General features: G+C 44.3%; 1 protein-coding gene across 7 annotated transcripts in view; it reads left to right on the top strand.

Moving 5' to 3' along the window:
* Positions 1-17,748, top strand: part of MICAL2 (microtubule associated monooxygenase, calponin and LIM domain containing 2) — a 320,593-nt gene that overhangs the window by 148,582 nt on the left and 154,263 nt on the right. For 5 of the 7 annotated variants that reach the window (XM_073604065.1, XM_073604063.1, XM_073604064.1 and 2 more), the window contains exons 15-16: positions 2,363-2,431; positions 4,842-4,991. In XM_073604065.1, coding sequence (XP_073460166.1) covers positions 2,363-2,431; positions 4,842-4,991 — 219 coding nt within the window. Of the gene's footprint in view, positions 1-2,362; positions 2,432-4,841; positions 4,992-7,177; positions 7,304-10,216; positions 10,484-14,464; positions 14,567-16,609; positions 16,745-17,748 lie in introns of all 7 variants that reach the window. The other 2 variants (XM_073604070.1, XM_073604069.1) reach the window with 2 other exon arrangements.

Raw genomic sequence — 17,748 nt, 5'->3', positions numbered from 1 at the left:
TGCGTTTCAGGGCCGTGAATGCCCCTCTCTCAAGCCTCTGCCCACATTTCATTAATTTCCATGCACTGTAGAAACAGACAGTACACAGAGCCTTCAGGTAAGCTCTGATCTGATGTGGAGAAAATGCATACAAGTACTGCTCAATATTGCAGCTTCATTGCAGTGTGAAGAGGGCGCATAGAACACAATTATTTTCTGCGTGCCCTTCCGATGACTGGCTTGATCGGATGCAGGGAAATGGCAGTCACTGCACCTAGTGTGAGCAGGTTTCATAGGTTACAAAGCAATGGTTGGATACAATGATAGTAAAGGACTTGGCATTGGCCAAGGGTAAAGTTACAGGCCAGAGACATCTCTAGTAAAAATTACAATATAGTTACTACAAAAAAATGCAGTGAAAAGGAAATATGATGACCTCAATGATATATGTGTGGGGACCACACACGGCCTGCACATGAGCGCAGTGCATGACCGGACCACCTATGCATGTCATCCATATCAACATCCCAATTCTATTGGGGTAACCCAACTGCCAAGTCATTGCCATAGTTAAAAATTACAAAAATGTACAGAAGAATGAGTCAAGTATGAGCCATGAGATAAAGAAGAAAAGGATTTAAAAAATTGGGGAACATGAATAAGATGGGGTACAAGGGGGGAAAAAAGGATCTTGGGTCGGGGGGAGCCCATTCAATTCCTGGAAGGGTAACCCAACTGCCAAGCCATTGTCAGACTGAAACATTACCAAAGTATGCACGAGCATGAGCCATAGGACAAGATAAGAAGAGGAGGGTCAAGAAAATTGTGGGTCATGGATAGGAAGGGGCACATAAGGGGAAAAAAGGACCTCGGGCAGGGGGAGCTCTCTTAATTCCTGTTGGGGTAACCCATCTTCCAAGTTATTGTCATATAGAAAAATGACCAAAATGTACAGAAGAGTACGAGCCATAAGACAGAGAAAGAAGAAACGAGTGATAAAAATGGTGGGTCATGGATAGGATAGGGTACAAGGGGACAGGGGGAATCCTCCTAAATTCCTGGACTACCTATGCATGTCATTCATGTCATCTACATCCCAACTCTGTTGGAGACAACCAACCGCCAAGTCATTGTCATATTGAAAAATTGCCAAAATGTACAGAATAGTATGATCCATAAGGCAAAGAAAGAAGAAAAGGGTCAAGGAAATGGTCAGTCATGGATAGGATGGGGTACAAGGGGGAGAAAAGGACCTCTTGACAAGTGGAGACCTCTTAATTTCTGTTGGAATAACCCATCTTCCAAGTCATTGTCATATAGAAAAATGACCAAAATGTACAGAAGAGTACAAGCCATAAGACAGAGAAAGAAGAAACGAGTGATAAAAATGGTAGGTCATGGATATGATAGGGGACAGGGGGAATCCTCCTAAATTCCTGGACTACCTATGCATGTCATTCATGTCATCTACATCCCAACTCTGTTGGAGAAAGCCAACCGCCAAGTCATTGTCATATTAAAAAATTGCCAAAATGTACAGAATAGTATGTTCCATAAGGCAAAGAAAGAAGAAAGGGGTCAAGGAAATGGTCAGTCATGGATGGGATAGGGTACAAGAGGGAGAAAAGGACCTCTGGACAAGTGGAGACCTCTTAATTCCTGTAGGGGTAACCCAACTTCCAAGTCATTGTCATACTGAAAAATTACCAAAATGTATAGAAAAGTATGAACCATAAGACAGAGAAATAAGAAATGGGTCATGAAAGTGGTGGGTCATGGATAGGATTGGGGTACAAGGGGGCAGGGGGAATCCTCCTAAATTCCTGGACTACCTATGCATGTCATTCATGTCATCTACATCCCAACTCTGTTGGAGAAAGCCAACCGCCAAGTCATTATCATATTGAAAAATTGCCAAAATGTACAGAATAGTATGATCCATAAGGCAAAGAAAGAAGAAAAGGGTCAAGGAAATGGTCAGTCATGGATAGGATGGGGTACAAGGGGGAGAAAAGGACCTCTGGACAAGTGGAGACCTCTTAATTCCTGTGGGGTGACCCAACTTCCAAGTCATTGTCATACTGAAAAATTACCAAAATGTATAGAAAAGTATGAACCATAAGACAGAGAAAGAAGAAATGGGTCATGAAAGTGGTGGGTCATGGATAGGATTGGGGTACAAGGGGGCAGAGGGAACTCTCCTAAATTCCCGGAGATATTTTTTTTTTTAAAATGGGTGGTTGTTATATAGTCAATGGAGAGCAATCACAATCATTACTTTTGTACATTTCATTCTTTTGGATAGTAGCGCTCCTGAGGACAAGCCTTTGAAGCAGATCGATGTTCAATGGAGTAACTTTCTTTCCCTTTTATCTCTCTCCAGAATGAAAATAAGACAGAAGAGAATGACTTGAACAAGAGAAGAAGGAGGACGGTGCAGATATTTGAAGAGGTCTGTTTCCTTATTAATCAGTGATGACAGCGATCGTATTATTTTGCGGCTTCTGAGCGAGAAGACCGAGCTACAGGCAGATGTTTCACCAAAATAAATGGGAGCACTTAGTAGCAGCTGGAGCGTATTACGGCAAATCGCCCGTCCCTCCAAAGTAATGTTATCCATCCTCCCATTCATCATAAAAACAAAGAAATTATTTCTCGGGACGATGCCGGGTTCCCTTAATGTATACCATCCCCACCTGTGTATATTCAGCAGCAGCTGTGTACTTTTCCGCTGTTGCCTCCTTCAGAATTCTGGTCATTTTTCCGTTAAAAGCATAAGCAAACCTATGCAACAAGTATGAAGGTCACGGTGTAAGTGCCCTTTAACTAGAGACACCCTAGAGCAATTTTTCTTTTTTTCATTTTTCAGATACTTGCTAAAATCTGCATTTTTGGCCTAAAGAATTACTTCTGGAGGCATGGATTACGGAGGATTACCCCGCCTGCTACTAAATTGAGTAAATTGTGCCCTCTCAGGCCCCGGCCCTGCTGTGAACTGATGGGACCTTGGGGAACTTTTATCTAATTGTTGGGATCCACGGCCTGTGGAATTATTGTGCATGTACCCAAAGAGTTCTCTCTCTGCCTCTGGGCCCCCTGCTGAACCAATGGGTCCTGTACAGGCTGGCTCTACCCCCTATTATTGCCTTGCAATCAATCAATTGTTTGTTCTTGGGTTCAGATACACATTAAAGTGGACCTTCACTCTCGGAGGGCCCTCACTCTTCACTCTCGGAGGAAACTTCCCTCCATTCCACCTTTCCTTTTTTTTTTCTTTTGCTTTGTTTTGTTTATTTACCTTTTTTTTTTTTAGAACGTGTGGGCCTTCCCCCCTTCCCTATCCATGCCTCCCCGCTGTGCCTCTTGGGATATGCACACCACATATCCCAGGAGGCAGGAATGTGGATAAGGGGGCACCACCGGTCCTCCTGTACGGGGGGCCAGGCTAGCAGGGGGGCCCAGGCAGCAAGGTGAATTGGATATGGGCAGGGAGGTGTGATGGGGAGGATAACTGGAACCAATCTCCTAAATAGCTCTTTCTGCAGCAGCTGAAAGCTAGCTTCTCCTTTCCCTCCGGCTTTCAGCTGCTGCAGTGAGAGCCATACAAAGGATCAGTTCCAGTAATTGTCCCCACCGCAGCACCGATCACCCTCCCTGTGCACCATACGTTTCCCACTGCTGCCCAGACCCCCCCCCCCCGTGTGCCCCCACTCCAGCAGTGCCTCCGGCTTCCCTTCTCTCCTTCGTGCCGGCAGCTGCAAGCCTACAATAGGATCCTTCAGGATAGAGAGTGGGGGAAGGATCCAGTAAATACCGTATGTCATATTTACCAGCCTCTTCCTTTCCTGAAGCAACACAATGAGAGATTGGTACCGGTCACTCATTGTATCCATTTATAACTGAAGTGTAGTAGACTGTGGTCATTTGGGGGGGGGGTTGTCAGATTGGCTGTATGGGACCTTGTGGTACCTAACTGGAGCCCCACCAGGAGGTCTAGTTCTTCATTCAGAAAAGGGAAGGAGGGGGGTGTCCTAGTGCCACGTCATCAGGAGGCACGCTGGCTGAACCCGGAAAAGCCAGGAGGGAGCCTCTTGATGGCTTCACAAGCAACATGGTAGGACCGAGCGGTGGCAGAAGACAGGAGGATCTCAGTAGGGACAACCCAGAAAGTGGAGTTATAAAAAAAAATCGAGGGGTGGGCGAGGTACATGAGCTTCCTTGGCACGTTTTTTGGAGCAGAAGGAGGCCCATTTAGAATGATTGGTGCCCCTCCAAACATACGCCACAAAAAAACGCTCAAAAAAACGCAATGTGGCAGACGTTGCTGAGATGTGAATGGGCCTTATCAGACACGAAGATTGGATGACTGCACACCAATGTGTTTGTATGGATATTGTTTGCATTTTGCCTCACCACCCGAAGTTTTGGAGCTGAATGATTGTGGTGGACCTACCTGGAGAGGTGTATCAGGTTTGAACGAGGTCTTGCTTGTATGCTTTTGGTGTAAAAAAGTGCATGACAACGATGCGCCCTTAGAGATCATTGGGCAGTTCCTAAGTCAGCCTAAAGCCATCTCCATTGCACTTAAAACGTGGCAACCGTCCTTTATTTACAAATACGAGAAGCGTTCTCACGCTGCCTCCCTCCCTGGAATCTTAGAAATTAGCTTTTCGAAATCGGAATGTCTGGTATGCAGAAAGACTTCAGCCGGAGCACTTGTGTCTCGTTTTCCATGATGGCTCCCGTATTCTGGAGCCGCATTTTTTTTGTTTGTTGCCGCGGGCAAGTGGTGGGGTGGACAGGTAAAAAAAAAAGGTTCAGCAGACCTTCACCTAAAAAATGTCTCACGTCTTGTTTTGCAGATGGGAAATTTCGTAAGTGAAAGTATCGGATCCGGGAGCGAATGCAGCGACACCAAGGAGGTCATAAACCAGAACAAAGTCAGGTCAATGGCTACCCAGTTGCTGGCCAAGTTCGAAGAAAACGCACCAAATACATCCATTCGGAGACAGGTAGGACCCATGACCGCCATATGGCAATGGCGAGTTTCGTGTTGGGTATAATTTTATATGCAAAGGGCAGTGACGTCACATAAAATATGTTTGGAATGCGATGGTGGAGCGCTGGACTCCAGAGTAGGTGATAGTCAGTGGTCACAATCTTTTTAGAGGCAACTTTCTGTCAACCGGGGGGGGGGGGGGGGGTATCACATAGGATCCCTGGGGTAGTCTGAGGGGTTTTGAAAGGATGAGTGCCCTACAAAGCTCGGGTAAGCCTAGTATGTACAAAGCTTGGGTAAGCCTAGTATGAGTTCTATTTTTCACGACACAAAAACAGAAACACATTTCGGGGGCCCAAAGCTCTCTATTCATCAGGGCTGAGAAACCAGATAACGTAAAAGAATATAAGCTGGGTATTGTAGACTGCAACCACCGATCTGCTGAACTGGCCACATTTCAAACCATGTATGGCCGGCTTTACTTTGTACCTCTCTATCTCATGTCTGAACAATGTTTATAAACAATGTTACTTTGTATCTTTCTATCCCCTATCTGAACAATGTTTATAAACAATGTTACTTTGTATCTATCTCCTGAATGAACAATGTTTATAAACAATGTTACTTTGTATGTTTCTATCCCCTGTCTGAACAGTGTTTATAAACAATGTTACATTGTATCTCTATATCTCCTGTCTGACCAATGTTTATAAACAACGTTTCTTTGTATCTCTCTATCTCCTGTCTGAACAATGTATATAAAGAATGTTACTTTGTAACTCACGACCTCCTGTCTGAACAATGTTTATAAACATTGTTACTTTGAATCTCCCTATCTCCTGTCTGAACAATGTTTATAATCAATGTTACTTTGTTTCTCTTTATCTCCCATCTGAACAATGTTTATAAACACGTGTGTATTCACACAGCAACTTTCAACCATCATTTTGATAATAGGGGATTGTCAACAAATGTGAGGTGCAGAAAGGCAGGACATGTACTGTGATTACGGTTTTCTGGGCATATGTAGTACGTCTTCCGTCCACAACTGGTTACTATACAGTAAGTTGTTTTTAAATGAAGGGTCACCTTTGGCTGTTGTCTTCAATCTGTCTCAACATCCTAGGTGAATATGAGCTTCTTCCTACACTCCATTATCATGTTGTCACCCGCATAACACACATGGCAAAAGGGTGGGCTTTGATGCCACCGGGCACCTGACGTTTCTGTGCTGAGAGCGCGCTCAGTGCCCAGTCAAAGACAGCTCTCAGACCCCACTGATGATTGGTAGTTGGCAGGACCGGCTCCCAATCATGTGACCACTGTGATAGCCAATTACAATGGTCACATGATCACCGATGCTTTCCGCCCCCCCCCCCCCCCCCCCCGGCATTCAGAACCTTTTTAAAGGGACGCCAGTGTGGGCGGGAAGGGGTTAATGTATCTTTTCAGCACATGGTTGAATTTCTGTGCCAGATCCATAAATGTTCTCCCTCTCATTCCCATTATCCCTTTAAAGCCCATACTGACAAGTTTGCCATATTGCAACTTCTCAATCAATAGAATCTTTGATGTTTTCACGGTGGGATTATAAAGGATTACAGTCAGACACCTGGCGCTGTCCTGGGCTGTTTAGTGCACCCCCCTCCCCGCAGTGACATCATCCCAGGTGTGTCAATGCACCTGCCTTTGGTGTGACTGACGAGCCGCAATGAGCAAGAGCCGTGATGTCATTGGTGTAAAACACAGATAAATCCAGAGGTTTTTTTTTTAGAGGGGGATTAGCACAGCGGTGGAATGCTGATGGGACCCAACAGTGCACAAATTTCGGTAATTTTGGTGTATTATCTCACCCTGGTTAATAGATACACAGCAAAAATATTAATGTATTTCTATGGATTTTTGATACTTTTTTTTCTTTTTTTTTTCCAATATTTCTTTTTTTTTTCTAATTAAATTTAAGAAAATTTCATACAAGTGTTTTTTTTAATACTTTGTAATGTTTTATACTTTTTGCTTCCTTAAAGCTAAATTTAAGGAAGGGACGATTGTTGTACAAATCATTCGATTAGCCGTCATTCCTGCCTCATTCTTGTTCTCACCTCTGCTAACCTTTTCTCTCCATTTTCTGCTATTATGTTTTTTGTTATTTTTGTTTTGTTTTTGTTTTTTTTTTTTACCATTGCATCCATTTTGAAGGCTTTACCCCTCTCTGATAATTCCGTGCCAGAGCCTCCCCCCTGCGACCCGCCTCCCGTTAACCCTCGCTTTGCTAAACCGCAGGACCCGCCCCCTCCTCCCGCCCGGCCTCCACCGACAAGACAGGTATGGCGCTCGGCGTTTGGTTATGAGTGAGCACTTGGCTTTACTGGAGGGTCGCGGGAGGGCAGAGTTTGTATACGGGATGGGTTCTTCTGCCGTGAATATTTTCTGTCGAAACCTATAGAAATGGCTTTTTTCTTTTTGAATGTGTAATATTTTTGGTAGAAGAGGACCGCAGTAAAGTTTTGAAACGTAGGCATCGGATGAAATATGGAGTCACACCTTAGCTCCAGCTTTTGGATAGATTGTGGAAGGTTTAGAACCTCCACGAGGTCTGTTTCCTCACTAAAGAGGGTCCTCTAACTTCCCGTCATGGTGACACCTTCCCATGCCCTAACACAAAGGGACAATCTTCCCAGTGGGACAGAAATAAAAACCTATTGAATCTGGAATTGAAGTGTTGGGTCAGAACCTCTCTCAGGTTTTAATCTCTTAGGATAAATGGAGCAGTAGAACTAGAACCCAAAGGCTAGCCTGTTAGTATTGGGTCCGAAATCTCTGTCAGGTTTTCAGTTCTTGGGGAAAATGGAGTTGTAACACTAGAACCCCAAGAATATCTTACTAATATGGAGTTGAAGCTGTTGTATTTCAACAGGGTATCTGGGTTCTGGGCTGGCTGCTTCTCCACAGTTCCCCCAGTTTGCAACTGAATGAATCTGGGATTGAAGCACCACACCAAGAGTTAATCCTCCAGGTATAAATATATTCCAAAATGAGATCAAATGAAGGACCTTGTCCCAGAGCCAACCCATTATGGGGTGACAGAACTCACCCCCTTGGTCAGGGCTCGAAAATGAAGAACAGCGGCTGGTTGAAGAACTCTGCACCCCAACACTTGTCTGGTAAAAATATTGCTTAATTAATGTTTGTAATTCAGTCCAGCACACTCTTCATCATCTTCAGACTCTTATGAAGAGGCGATCCTTGTCCTCCAAAACGCGTTGCCACTGTGACAAAGTCTTTTATCTGATCTCATTTGGAATGAATTAATATCTGGATGATTAAGTCTTGGTGTGGTGCTTCAATCCCAGATTCATTCAGTTACAAACCAGGGAAACTGTGGAGAAGTACTCCGTTTTCCCCAAGAACTGAAAACCTGACAGAGATTTGGAACTGAATAATAATAGGCTATCCTTTGGGTTCTAGTTCTACCCCTCCATTTATTCTAAGAGGTTAAAACCTGAGAGAGGTTCTACCCCAATACTGATCGGCTATCCTTAGGGTTCTAGTGCTACCCCTCTATTTATCCCCAAAAATAAAACCTGAGATAGGTTCTACCCCAATACTGATAGGTCACCCTTAGGGTTCTAGTGCTACCCCCTCATTTATCTCAAGAAATGTACATCTAAGAGAGGTTCTACCCCAATACTAATAGGCTATCCTTAGGGTCCTAGTGCCACCCCTCCATTTATCCCATGAAATTTGAACCTGAGAGAGGTTCTGTCCAACTACTGATAGGCTATCCATGGGGTTCTAGTGCTACCCCTCCATTTATCCCAAGAAATTGAAACCTGAGAGAGGTTCTACCCCAATACTAATAGGCTATCCTTAGAGTTCTAGTGCCACCATTCTAGTTATCCCATGAAATTTGAAACCGAGAGAGGTTCTACCCCAATACTAATAGGCTATTCTTATGATTCTATTGCTACCCCTCCATTTATCCCAGGGAATTAAAACCTGAGAGAGGTTCTAACCCAGTACTAATAGGATATCCTTAGGTTTCTAGTGCCACCCCTCCATTTATCCCAAATAATTTGAACCTGAGAGAGGTTCTACCCCAATACTGATAGGCTATCTTTAGGGTTCTAATGCTACCCCTCTATCCCCCAAAATAAAACCTGTTATAGGTTCTACCCCAATACTGATAGGCCATCCTTAGGGTTCTAGTGCTACCCCCTCATTTATCTCAAGAAATGTACATCTAAGAGAGGTTCTACCCCAATACTAATAGCTATCCTTAGGGTCCTAGTGCCACCCCTCCATTTATCCCATGAAATTTGAACCTGAGAGAGGTTCTATCCAACTACTGATAGGCTATCCTTGGGGTTCTAGTGCTACCCCTCCATTTATCCCAAGAAATTGAAACCTGAGAGAGGTTCTACCCCAATACTAATAGGCTATCCTTAGGGTTCTAGTGCCACCATTCTAGTTATCCCATGAAATTTGAAACCGAGAGAGGTTCTACCCCAATACTAATAGGCTATTCTTATGATTCTATTGCTACCCCTCCATTTATCCCAGGGGAATTAAAACCTGAGAGAGGTTCTAACCCAATACTAATAGGATATCCTTAGGTTTCTAGTGCCACCCCTCCATTTATCCCAAATAATTTGAACCTGAGAGAGGTTCTACCCCAATACTAATAGGCTATTCTTGGGATCTTATTGCTACCCCTTCATTTATCCCAGGGACTTAAAACCTGAGAGGGGTTCTATCCCAATACTAATAAGATATCTTTAGTGTTCTAGTGCTACCTCTCTAAAACCTGAGAGAGGTTTTAACCCAATACTAATACGCTATCCTTAGGGTTCTAGTGCTACCCCTTCATTTTACCCAAGAAATAAAAACCTGAGAGTGGTTCTAACCCAATACTATTAGGATATCCTTGGGGTTCTAGTGCTACCTCTCCATTTTCTGCCTGAAGATAAAAACCTGAAAGAGGTTCTAACTCTTCCACATTGAATCCAGAACTAGTTGGGCTTCCAAATACTAAAATAAAATCCGGCAGCCTTTGGAAGGGGACACCTCCCAGACAGAGGGGTATTTCAAGTTTGGCTATTTAGGGGAGGAGAATCGCCGCATTAAATATACAAGTTCCTCTTTGAAATGGGTGATCTTTAAACTAGTGATTGGCATGAAGAGCATGGTGTTTGGCCTCCAACGAGGACCCAACTTTTCATTTGCGGTCTTTACCAGTTTCAGGGAATAGCTAGGACTCCACCAGTGGTCAGACCACCACCTTTGCCATCCATGCCCACTGTGGCTCGTGTGACCAGGGTGAGGGCTGCGGTGACCGTCCCCAGAGAGGCAGACCCACCTATGAGGAGGCAGTCGAGGGAAGAGGTTGACCGACCCTCCAGTCCAGCAGAAGGGGGGGACTCCCTCAGCTCTGCCTGTCCCTCTGCTCTTCTGCTGACTGGCATCTTGGAGCGTCTCCAGCACATCGAAGAGAAGGCCCAGCAGGTGACAAAGCCAATCCATTCACATACCAGGTCAGGGCATGAGTAGTACATCTGTGGGTAAAAATAACCGACTGAGGCCACATCTTTAAAGTTGACTTAACGCCTAAATGACTGGCATTTAGTTTGCCAGGTTTTTTCATCATTTTTTTAATTCTCTTTTTCATGTCAATGCTGCTGACCCCCTTCAGCCTTTTTCAGACACTTCCTGTCTGCATGCCTATCAGCTGAACATCATTGCATTGGACTGGCTTCCTGAAAGTGATAATGGTTGCCTTTCCTCTGCACTGTGTGTAGCTCAAGACTCCACCCAGGGAGCATGGGACAATGCAGGAGGACAAATGGGAGATGGTTGTCATCCCATAATAGGCAGAGCCTGAACAAGGACCTTCATGGTAGGATCACTAAGGATTAATAAAACCCCTTGCTGTCGCCTCCTACCCCAAGCCTTTTAAGGGACTCTAAATGCCAGGAGGCCAGAACAGGCTTTCTGATCACATGATTGGAAGCTGCCAACGCAACAGGAGCTGGTTGTGATATCTTAGTTACTGTTGCTGTTCCCCATGGATGCATATGTTAGGAACCCATTACACATGCAGGCTCTACTTTCTACTTGGTGGTCCTACACAGCAGTTGTGTCTTGCTGAGCTTCATAGCTCTTTGCACATCTACTGTAGTCTCTAATAATTGGAGTCCATGTGATCCTTGCCTAGGCTAGGCTGCTAAGGAGCAGGCTGTTTTTTCTTGTGTGTTGCCAACATGGCCCTATTGGTTCACCTAAAGTGAATATCAATGACAGGTCTACTTTAAGGGTATTACTTGAATTTTTACCCAGGATAGTACTACTCTTACCACATTCCTTAAACAACACTCCACTAAATTTACAGCAAACCTAAAACAAAGAGTTACTTTATGAGAAAGAGTTACTAATAGTGTTCACCATTGATGTATGTGAAAGTCTTTGCAGCTATTGAAAAATGAAATATTTGACATTCAGTGAACTTTGGCCAGATGTTGGGTAAGTCGCCATTTTAGGTTAAGCAGGTTCTTCATCTGATAGCAGTCAGTTGTGTGTTGGATAGAGTTCATCCCGAAATTCAGAAGACATTAGACCCACACCAAATTTCATAAATTCAGATGGCCTGGGTCAAATCCAAATTTTAGTCTTATTTTTGGTAGTTTGGATTTCCGAAAGGCTTCTAGGAGAAAGGGACCATGGTGGCTACAAGGACATTTCTGCCTTATATCTGCTGTTCCCTGGTCACCCTGAGCTTGACTGCCAGTGCCTCCAGGACCCACCCTTCTAAGAAAATTTGGTAAATCTGTGGAACCTTGGAAACATCTTTGAAGGAAATGTCTTAGGATGTTTTTGGCCCCATCAACTCATCAGGCTGCCAGGAGCTTCCCAAACCATTCTGCACAATTTTGCATCATTTGCTGCTCTACACTTAACTTTTTTGGAGCCTGGTTCAGATTCCTGTTGACTTGAGTGGGATTTTTGGTTGGGAAATTACGAATTTCAGAGGTTTTTTTAATCGAGCCCCAACTAATTGAACTTTACTCTTTAGAAGTTTGCTGATCTCCAGTGTTGGATTTGTTAAAATATACATACTTATGGACATTTCCATCCTGGGACACAGTTAACCATGCCGGCAGTCTACCTACGCCCACCCAGTGACCAGGCAGTTCTACCAAACCCTGCCCATTTACTGGAGTGCACTAGCCAAGCTCCACCTCTGAAGGTGCAGGGACCTCCCCTTATGTGTTCCCCCACTTTAATGAATGCCTTATTGAATTACTGTGTATGCACAGAAACTCAAATAAGGATGATGCTGTGATCCCAGGACATGGCACGGGACACAACATCAACAAGACCAGTGGTCCCCAAACTGCGGCCCAAAGGCTGGATGTGGCCCTTGCTTGCTTTTATCCGACTCTTATTCCCCCCACTGTCAGCAACAGTGGGCCATAGTTCCTGCTCACTCTATTCCTCCCACTAACACCGATGGGCACTATTCCTCCCACTGACCCCAACGATGGGGCACTATTCCTCCCACTGATACCAGTGATGGGGCACTATTCCGCCCACTGACACCAATGATGGGTCACTATTCCTCCCACTGACATCAACAATGGAGTACTATCCCTCCCACTGACCCCAGTAATGGGGCACTATCCCTCCCACTGACACCAATGATGGGCACTATTCCTCCCACTGACACCAATGATGGGGCACTATTTCTCCCACTGACACCAATGATGGGGCACTATTCCTCCCACTGACACCATTGATGGGGCCCTATTCCTCCTATTGACACCAGTTATGGGACACTATTCCTCCTACCAAAGATGGGGAATAGTTTACTCCCACTGACACTAGGTCATTTTCTACTCCAACTGGCCACAATCTTACCCCCTAAAGTTTGAAGGACAGTCAACTGGCCCTTTGTTTAGAAAGATTGGAGACCCCTGAAGTAGACCAATGAAAATGAGATCTGAGGAAGCTTTTGCCCAAAGGTCGGAAAGTCTTCTTTTGTGATAACGAGAACTTCCTGAGACATTTTTCTGCAAACTACCCACCCATCCCCCATCCTCCGGTGAGCCCTACTGAGCCAAAAATGGATGATGATGTTGAAAAAAGAGTTGGAAGGTTTAACTGTATGAACAAATGCGATGTAAACATATCAGAACTCTCACATACATGCTTGTGAACATTGATCTTTTCCATAAAGGTAACGATTTTAAAAGGTTTACTGGTCCTTTAACAATAATCTTTCGGCATGCGTTGACCCTTTCATGCACCATCAATGCTTTTCCACTAACCAGAAACGCTTTTTCCACAATATTCACATAGAACATGTTCAGAGTATTTCAGAAAAGCTCCCTGGATGTTATATTGCCTATATTTCTATTAGTAGTAGTAAACTACTGCATTAGGACCCCTAGATGGCGCAGAGGAGCATATGGAATAGTCCTTTGTAACATGTAACATTGTAGAGAACACTAGAGGGAATTAGTAACCATTGGTTACATTTATTTGCCAATTCCATTGGTTGCACTTACGTAAAGCATATGTATTTCCTATGTGCATCAGCTCCATCTAGTGGAAGTAATGCAGTATTTTACTGCTGCCCATATATAAGGAACATTTGTTTAGAAGAGAAAATAGCATGTTTTTGCCCTATTCACATAAAGTGAATGTTGCAGATTCACTTAACAAATGGCTATGGATTTTTTTTTTCATAAATAGACCCCTTATTTAGGGGGTCAGATATCAGGCTTGCATGTTAGTCCTCCTGTTACAAAGACCTTAAGGGTAAGTGTGTGAATATATATATATATATATATATATATATATATATATATATATATATATATATATATAATTTTTTTTTTTTTTTTTAAATATCACTTTTGGGTGGACTGGCACTTGAATTGATTAGTAAGCTTATCCGAGGGATCAATATTTCTACCCACAAGCACCACGTTTTCCCAAGTGATCACCACCCACCCTGGTTGGCGGCGTGGTTTTAGTAAATAAGCCCTTAGCAGGTTTTGCGTCAGGTGATCTGCACTTTGCATGTCCTGAATCTTCTCTCTTTTCCTGAAAACCGGCGCAAAAGAATAAACGATAATTATTTATATAAAAAAAAAAAATTTACAAAACTGATTCCGATTATTTGCAACTAGAGATGAATAACTCGATTCACAAACCTGGCGAATCTATTTAGATTGGTTGAACATTTGCAGCCAATCTGCGGAGAATTGTCCAAGTCTGTTGATCACTAAGGCTCTTGATTGGCTCAGATCTCTGCAGATCGGACAGGTCTATAATACAAAGACGGGTGTGCGGCTTTCCTTTTCATTGGGCCATCACTGCCCGCAATAGCAGCGAATTTCTTTTGCGCCGGTTATGCGTCTCCGCCTGTCTTTTCTTGTTTCATTTTTCTCTCTCTTTTCCTCTCTCTCCATCCCCTTCTGGCAGAAAAGGGCTCAAGCTTTGGCCATCAGAGATTTCCATAAAAAGAACATTAGGGAGAAGGCGGCGCACTTGGCCTCCATGTTCGGCCCCTCGGACATCCCGCAGGTGAATATTCCGGAATGTTCTGCATGCCGCCATCAGTGTGATACATAATACTCGGCGTGATAACCTAATTACAGGAAGGTCAGGTATTACCAGAATTATTGGTTGGGTTAGCCACATAATTGGATATATTGCAGTCTTGCACAGTTGTATCGGCTCCTCTCCTGAACTGAAATGGCTTCCTCAGATGGAATCCACCTCGTTTTCTGGCTGGAGGACACCCAGGACCATCTAGCCCAGTGGTCTCCAAACTGTGGCCGTGGGGCTGGATGTGGCCCTTTGCTTGCTTTTATCTGGCCCTTAAGGTATTATTCCTTTCCAATGACACCAACAATGGGGGCACTATTACTCCTACTGACCCCAACTATTTCTTATCTTAATACTAAAGATCGGGCCTTGTATTCCCACTGGGAACAGTCCGGACCCCCTAAAATCTGAAGGACAGTAAATTAGCCCTCTCTTTAGAAAGTTTGGAGACCCCTTATCTAGCCCAAGGGTGTCCAACCAAGCCTACCTGGAGGGATGCCATGCAAACATAACAGCCCCAGTAGCCTACATTGACAAGCCAGGCAAATGCATGTCTGGAAGGAAGGATGCCGAGGCTGCTAAGTTCACAATAGCACCAACAGCAGGGAATGCAGGGGCACCAAGTAGGTAAATGCTGCATGGCCGGATCTAGGGGGGTGCTGTGGTGGACCAACCCCCACCCCCCCCACATTGCCCCAGATTACAATTGCATTCCCTAAAGCTCCACTCCCACCACCTCACCCGCTCCTCCCACTGACACCAACAATGGGGCACTATTCCTCCCACTGACACCAACAATGGGACACTATTCCTCCCATTGACACCAACAATGGGACACTATTCCTCCCATTGACACCAACAATGGGACACTATTCCACCTACTGACACCAATGATAGACACTACTCCTCCCACTGACACCAATGATAGACACTACTCCTCCCACTGACACCAATGATGGGCCACTATTCCTCCCACTGACATGAATGATGGGGCAATATTACTTCCACTGACACCAACAATGGGACACTATTCCTCCCACTGACACCAACAATGGGACACTATTCCTCCCACTGACACCAACAATGGGACACTATTCCTCCCACTGACACCAACAATGGGCCACTATTCCTCCCACTGACACCAACAATGGGCCACTATTCCTCCCACTGACACCAATGATGGACACTACTCCTCCCACCGACACCAATGATGGGCCACTATTCCTCCCACTGACATGAATGATGGGGCAATATTACTTCCACTGACACCAACAATGGGACACTATTCCTCCCACTGACACCAACAATGGGACACTAATTCTCCCACTGACACCAACAATGGGACACTATTCCACCCACTGATAGCAATGATGGACACTACTCCTCCCACTCGCACCAACAATGGGCCACTATTTCTCTCACTGACACCAATGATGGGACACTATTCCTCCCACTGACACCAGGTCATTTTCTGCTCCTACTGGCCACAGTCTGGCCCACTAAAGCTTGAAGGACAGTAAACTGTGCCCCTCAGCGGCTTTCAGCGGAATCTGTCAATCATAGATGATCAGCATCACATGTGGGCGTTACAGAGGAATGCCTGCATGCAAATGGAATAGTTTTGTCTCCAGGCGGCCCTCCACCCATCAAGGCTTTTTGACATTTACATAACACCTCCCAAGAGAAAGCCCACTGCTTACATCAGGACTGAGGGCCCTTGGGAGGAGTACTGATGCAGGGGGCTGTGATGTTTTCAGGAAGCTATGTACAGCCCCCTACTGGCTCCTCCCACCAGCTATGATCTGCCTTCAGTGCACAGAGAAGCAAAGAGACCCAGTGATGATGGCATTGGGTATAAAATAAGGTATGTCAATAAAAAAGGAAAAGATGATGGGGGAGGGGGGGAACCAGGGAAGGCAAAAGGCAAACGATAAGCAGATTAAACGTCAGCTTTAATACATAATGCCTTATAATACCGTTGTTTTAATGTTTTTGTTGTATGGCTTCTGCTCTGCACAGGATAAACTGCCCGCTCCCCGCTTACCTCATTTCTCCTCTAAAATTCCGTTCTTTGATCCCCGAATTCCTGACCTCTCTACTCCTCTGTCTCCATCTGCCACTGACTCCGCCCCCAACAACGCTCAATCTAAAGAGGTAATGCCACATACCTGTGTGCAAGATTAAATCACTTAAAATTTACCTAAAGTCAAAACTTTTTTTTTTTGCTGCCTGTGTTAGACATGTGCAATTCCTTTCAGACCGAATATAAATTTTTGGTTATTTGGAGATTCGGATGTATCTGAATCTCCAAATTAAATAGTAATGCATTTTGTTGAAATGTGTTTAATTTAATTTCGTATATTCATTTTCTAATGAATTCCAAATTTTTCGAAATGATTCAAATTCGGATTGGTCAAAAAATGATCGACCGATTCAAATTCTGTGTGAAGAATAGCCGATTGTTAAGGAGTGGGCCGGGAAGCCAGCCGCCGCTGCGTCTTTAACAACCGATGACACAGCTGTCAGCGGGCTTCCACACTGAGAGCTAAAATGTGAAAAAAAGAATGTCGGCAATACAAAACTCAGAGATCCGGGTCTGGTATGGCTTTAAAGGGGAACCTAATTCCAAAATGTAAAAAAAAAAAAAAAATGGCGTGGGGTCCCCCCAAAATCCATACCAGACCCTTTACTTGAGCATGCAGCCCGGCCATACCAGGCCACATGCCCTCTAAATGGGGGGGGGGGGGTGCTTTGGGGCGGAGGTGGATACCACATTGTTTTTTTCAGAATTTTTAATTGCCAGCATTCTTTTGTTTACATTTCAGTTGTCAGCGCGGAAGCCCGCTGACAGCTGATGAGTTATCGGTTGTTAAGGATGGGGCAGCTGGTTTCCCGGCCCGCTCCTTAACAATCGGCTATTCTATACACTGAGATTGAATCGTTCCGAAAATTTGGAATTCGTCAGAAAATGAATAAACAGAACGAAATTGAATGAAACAAAATGAAACTAAACGAATTCCGAAACAAATGAATGAAATTAAATTAGTGACATAACGAATTTATCATGTGAAAACAAAGTGAAACCAATTGAAACAAAGTGAAACACATTTTTTCGGTTTGCACATGTCTAGTTTGTGTACTGTATTCTTGGTCTTTTC

This window comes from Aquarana catesbeiana, linkage group LG11 (assembly GCF_042186555.1).
Source record: "Aquarana catesbeiana isolate 2022-GZ linkage group LG11, ASM4218655v1, whole genome shotgun sequence".
Classification (NCBI taxonomy): Eukaryota; Metazoa; Chordata; class Amphibia; order Anura; family Ranidae; genus Aquarana; species Aquarana catesbeiana.
The sequence above is the reverse complement of the archived record's forward strand: the minus strand, read 5'-3'. Positions and strand labels throughout refer to the sequence as shown.